The sequence below is a fragment of the Scyliorhinus torazame genome, chromosome 5 (assembly GCF_047496885.1).
Source record: "Scyliorhinus torazame isolate Kashiwa2021f chromosome 5, sScyTor2.1, whole genome shotgun sequence".
Taxonomy (NCBI): domain Eukaryota; kingdom Metazoa; phylum Chordata; class Chondrichthyes; order Carcharhiniformes; family Scyliorhinidae; genus Scyliorhinus; species Scyliorhinus torazame.
The window spans coordinates 165,735,409-165,741,211 of record NC_092711.1 but is presented as its reverse complement, the minus strand read 5'-3'; the positions used below and the strand labels follow the sequence as shown (position 1 = coordinate 165,741,211).

Here is a 5,803-nt window from a genome sequence, read left to right as displayed (position 1 = left end):
ATAGCCCATCTTCATGGCAACGTGGCTGCTTTGGGAACTAAATATCTTCCAACGTGCAAACACCTTTTCATTCTGTGCTCCTCGTCAAACTTGGAACCAGGTAATCGCAACGAGGCTCAAAAATGGTCAGCCCACCGGAGGCAGAGGTGTTAGACCGGCCAGTCCAGCAGAAAGAAACCCTCCAATCATCACCATTCACCAGATGTCAGAATGAACAAAATGCAGTCCTGCATGTCAGTGAGAGAAGAAACAATAACAAAGGAGCCAACATCTGTAATTTATTGTGAACTGTCACAACAGGTGTGATGAATCACAAAACCCCCTCCCCACATTGAGACCAGATGAATGGTCTCTCCCCAGAATTAACTCGCTAGTGTCTCCGTAGTTGGGACGGATCACTGAATGTCTCCCCTGCTCAGAGCAGGTGAATGGCCTCTTCCAGGTGTGAACTCGCTCGTGTTCCTGCAGGGTGTATGGATATCTGAACCCCCTTCTCTCACTAAGAGCAGGTTAACGCCTTCTCCCCAGTGTGAACTCGCTGGTGTCTTTGCAGGTGGGATAACCGAGTGAATCCCTTCTCACACTGAGAGCAGGTGAATGGCCTCTCCCCAGTGTGAACTCGCTGGTGTGTCAGCAGGCTCGATGAAGTAGTGAATCTCTTCTCACACGGAGAGCAGGTGAACGGCCTCTCCCCAGTGTGAACTCGTTGATGTATCAGCAGGCTCGATGAAGTAGTGAATCCCTTCTCACACTGAGAGCAGGTGAACGGCCTCTCCCCAGTGTGAACTCGCTGGTGTCTTCGCAGGCTGGATAATTGAGTGAATCCCTTCTCACACTGAGAGCAAGTGAATGGCTTCTCCCCAGTGTGAACTCGCTGGTGTGTCAGCAGGCTGGATGATTGAGTGAATCCCTTCTCACACTGAGAGCAGGTGAACAGCCTCTCCCCAGTGTGAATTCGCTGGTGTTTCTGCAGGTCGGATGATTGAGTGAATCCCTTCTCACACTGAGAGCAGGTGAACGGCTTCTCCCCAGTGTGGACTCGCTGATGTATCCGCAGGTTGGATGAATCACCGAATCCCTTCCCACACACAGAGCAGGTGAACGGCCTCTCCCCTGTGTGGACTCGCTGGTGTGACTGCAGGTGAACTAACTGAGTGAATGTCTTCTCACATTGAGAGCAGATGAACGGCCTCTCCCCAGTGTGAACTCGCTGATGTATCCGCAGGTTGGATGAATCACCGAATCCCTTCCCACACACAAAGCAATTGAACGGCGTCTCCCCAGTGTGAACTCGCTGGTGTGACTGCAGGGCGGATAACTGAATGAATCCCTTCTCACACTGAGAGCAGGTGAACGGCCTCTCCCCAGTGTGAATGTGCCGATGAGCTTCCAGTGCAGATGGAGCCCTGAATCCCTTCCCACAGTCCCCACATATCCACTGTTTCTCCAGGGTGGGGGTGCCCTTGTGTCTCTCCAGGTTTGTCGATCAGTTTAAGCCTCGTCCACACACAGAACACGTGTACGGTCTTTCCCCCATGTGAATGGTGTGATTTTTTAAAAAATCTGTGCAACTGGTTCAAACTCTTTCCACAGTCAGTGCTCTGGAACACTCTCACTCGGGTGTGTGTGTCTCGGGGTTTTTCCAGTCAGAATTATGTTTTGAAGCCGACAGAAAAGACAAACATTTCTCCTTCTAGATTCAAAATCCGGTGATATTCAGTGACAAGGAATTCAGAGACTCAGTCAGATTGAGACGTGATGTTTGAGATTTCTGTTTGCAATTCCTCCTCTTCTAATATCCTGTAAAAACAATTTACAAAAGTTACTTTTCTTCCCCTCATTTTGGAGATGGTATCCTGAGGGGAACGACAGTCTGGCCGTGGGGTTAATCCTCCGGGTCCTCAGTCTTTTTGAGGAATGTCCGCTCGGATCTATTGTGGTCGTGATTCTTTTGTATTTTTGTTATTATGGGAGGGTTTATGTGTTGTTGACTTTATCCTACTCTGGTACAGACGGGGCTTTTATCCGTGAAAGGAGCAGTTTGGGGAGACTTTGGTGCCTCTGGTGTAAAGAGAGTTGGAGGAGGGGGTAATGGCGCACGCCCGATTGTGGTGTGAAAATCTGTTCCTGTTCTTTCTGTCGCCTAACTCATGGCGGCAGTTAATCTGCAAATTTTCTCAGGGAATGTACGGGGCATCCATCACCCTATCAGAAGGAAAAAGATCCTCTCCTTTCTTAAGGAGAAAGTCGACATAGCTTTATTACAGGAAACCCATCTGGATTATGAGGAACACTTTAAATTGAAGCGGGATTGGTTGGGGCAGTTTTTTTCACCTCTTTTTCATCGAGTAGCAGGGTTGTGGCAATGCTTATTATACACAATCCAGTCAGGGTAACTGCCGATTACAATGTGCATGTCAATTTCCTTTGTGCCAGTCCCCCCATCTCCCGTCCCTCCCCTCCGCCCCTTCACTCGTCGTTTCGGGGTACTTTCCTGGGCACTTCACTGTACAATGGGAGTTATCTGTTATTTACAAGTGGACGGTGCCCTCCCTTCCCCCCCCCGATTGATGGGCCTCGCGCTTCCACCCCGTGCACTCCCTGTCCTGTTTTAAACCTTCCCTTGGGGGGTTCCTCTTCTTGTGTTTTTGTTCTAGGCTCTCTGGTGTTTGTGTCAGTTGGTTTCTGGCCTCTCCCTCCTTTTCCCAGTAGCCTCACCCTACCCTCCCCACATCCCTTTTCCTGCCTGCTCCCTGTGATCCCGTTGGTTCCCATACGCCCACCTCCCTCCCCAGTTTTCCATTGACCGCTGGCTTCAAACAGGTCCTGGAACAAGTTGGTGAATGGCCTCCACACTTTGTGGGAACCATCCTCTGACCCTCGAACGGTGAACTTGTTCTTCTCCAGGTGGAGAAATTCCGATAGGTCTGCCAGCCAGTCTGCAGCTGTGGGTAGTACTGCTGATCGCCAGCCGAGCAGGATTCTCCAGAGGCCAATTAGAGAACCAAAGGCAAGGGCGTCCACCCTCTAACCCATGAATAGTTCTGGCTGGTCCGATACCCCGAAGACTGCAACCATGGACATTGCCTCTAAATAGGCTGTTAGGCTGTCCAGAATTCGACAAGTCTGGGGCATACCCAGAACATGTGGGCATGGTTTGCCAGGCCCCGCTGGCTCCATTCACATTTGTCCTCCATCTCCGGGAAGAACCTGCTCATTCGGGTTCTTGTCAGGTACGTTCTGTGCATAACATTCAGGTGCATGAAGCTGAGCCTTGCGTAGGAGAAGGTGGAGTTGGTCCCGTTCAGTGCTTTGCTCCAGAGACCCCACCCCATTTCCGTCCTCGCTCTTCCTCCCATTTTTCCTGGGTTTCATTAAGTAAGGAGCGCATCCTTATTAAGAGTTGTCCGTACAGGTCCATAGTTTCCCTTCCCCAGACTGTCTGCGTCCAGTAACTCCTCTTGCATTGTGCTTCTCAGGGTTCCTGGGTATGCTGGTGTCTCCTTGCGGAGAAAGCTTTTGACCTGGAGCTCATCCCTGTTTGGAAGGTCCAGTCTCTCCATCAGCTCCTCTAAGGTCACTAGTCTATTTCCCGTGTAAAAGTCCCTAACCATCAGTGTTCCCCCGTCCTGTCTCCACCTCTTGAAGGTGGTGTTGAGAATTGCTGGTGCAAACCTATGGTTGCTGCAAATGGAGGCCATGATGGACACATTGGTCAGACTGAAATGCTGCCACATCTGGTTCCAGGTTCTCAGGGTAGCTACCATCACTGGACCGGTGCAGGCGGGGATGGGAGTGTTGCTGTGGCGAGGGCCAGGAGGGTCATTCCTGTACACGAGGACTCGTCCATCATCAACCATTCTATGACTGGGCCCTTTACCCATCTCCTCACTCTTTCGGCCGTGGCTGCCCAGTGATAGTATTGCAAATTCGGGAGGGCCAGGCCTCCCATGTTTCTTCTCCATTGTAGTACTGTTTTCGGGATTTTTGAATTCTTGCCCCTCCGCACAAACGATGTTAGGTTAGGTGGGCTAACCATGATCAATGGACCAGATTATGGGACTAGGATGGGGAGTCTGCCTCTGTGAGTGCTTTTTCTGAGGGTCAGTGCAGACTTGAAGAAGCGAATGGCCTCCTTCTGCACTATCTATGTCATCTATGTTATTTTAATTCGACTATGCTGTTAGTATGTTTTGTAATATTTTGGGGCATGCGCCCTGAATTGTTATTCTTCTGTTTTTATATAATCTTACCCTCTTTCCCCGCTCACTATGTTAACCTGTTAACTGATTTGGCATTTCATCTAGAGGCTCTGGTCACTCAAATAGCCTGCTCTGAATTAATTCTGCAATGTGTTGCTTGTATTTATGCGGCAATATCAGTTGTTCTACACTGTACCCATTTTCCATCAATATTTCTGTTATTCTGTTGCATTCATTATTTTAAAAATGGTAAAAAAACATAACAAAAGAAATATTAAAAATCTGTCCAACTCATCCTTAATATCATTCAGTGATCCACAGACTCCACTGATCCCTATGGAAGAGAATTCCATAGACTAATAGCCTTTTGAGGGAAGAGATGACTGGAAATATATAAATAGCGACAGTACAATATTACACAACCAGAAATAATAGTAAATGTACTTTATTACAGACCATAAATAATATATCTAATTTAAAAATACTAGACACATCTCTAGCCGATATTAATTTACTGTCCCATTAAATGCTGGAAAGTCTCAGCAGGTCTGGCAGCATCTGCAGGGAGAGAAAAGAGGTAATGTTTCGAGTCTGATGACTCTTTGACAAAGAGTCATCAGACATCGGACTTGAAACATCAGCTTTTTTCTCTCCCTGCAGGTGCTGCCAGACCTGCTGAGATTTTCCAGCATTTTATTTTCCTTTAATTGTGAACATCAGGAAAGAGACCATCCTTTTATTTATGATTTTTTTTTTTTTTTTTTTTAATGCATTTTATTCAAACTTGTATCAAAGTAGGTTACAGCAAATAACCCCCCCGGGAAACATTCTTCCCAACAATCAACTATACCGTTTGTACAGATCCGCCCTCCCCCCCTCCCCTCCCTCCCAGTGACGAACAGCTCCCTCTCTCCCCCCCAACCCCCGGCGACGAACAGCTCCTCAAACATGGTCACAAACATCCCCCACCTTTTCTCAAACTCCCCTGCTGCACCCTTAACTCATACTTTCTCTTCTCTAACCGCAGGAAGTCGTGCAGGTCACCCAACCGCGCTGCTACCCCCGGTGGCGAGAGACCATCCTTTTAGCCAGACAAATAAATGTGTCAAGCTGAGGGAGCAAAGGTTGTCAATGTCTTTGAGAGAGAGAGACCTGGGCCAAGCTTTGCAGAGTCTGCACTCTCCCTGGATTCACTTCCTTTCCCTTCAGTTGCTGCAAGTCACCAATTGAAGGTCAGAATGAGAAATGGAAAGGGGGAGAAAAGAAAGTGTTTTACTCACAGATGTTGGAGACAGGAATTTTTTTCCTTCACTTCCGCTGTGACATCACAATAGGGCCCTGCCTGAATCAGCCAATAGGAATTACTCTATTCCGCTCTATCGTCACCGGGTTCCAGTGCGCAGGCCCGGCGCTTCCCGCCCCCACCCGTTGTTTCGCCCGCCCCCTGAACAGGGGAGAAAAAAAACCCGACAACAGAACCTCCTCGAGGCAAGGTTTCCAGGCAACCGGCTGACGGCCAGAGCGAGAAGCCGCTCGGTGATCTCCCCCTGCCCACGACTGCGCATGTCCAAAAAAAAGGGGCGGCTGCGCATGTCAAAGGG

The 5,803-nt window shown here is 48.9% G+C and overlaps 1 protein-coding gene across 1 annotated transcript; it reads right to left on the bottom strand.

The window, feature by feature from the left end:
• Window positions 1–258: 258 nt before the first annotated feature.
• Window positions 259–1,486, bottom strand: LOC140418021 (uncharacterized; the record flags this gene model as incomplete). Its single annotated transcript, XM_072501451.1, has 1 exon — window positions 259–1,486. A coding segment is annotated over one exon (987 nt), but the record flags the coding sequence as incomplete, so codon positions are not given.
• Between the last annotated feature and the right edge of the window lie 4,317 nt (window positions 1,487–5,803).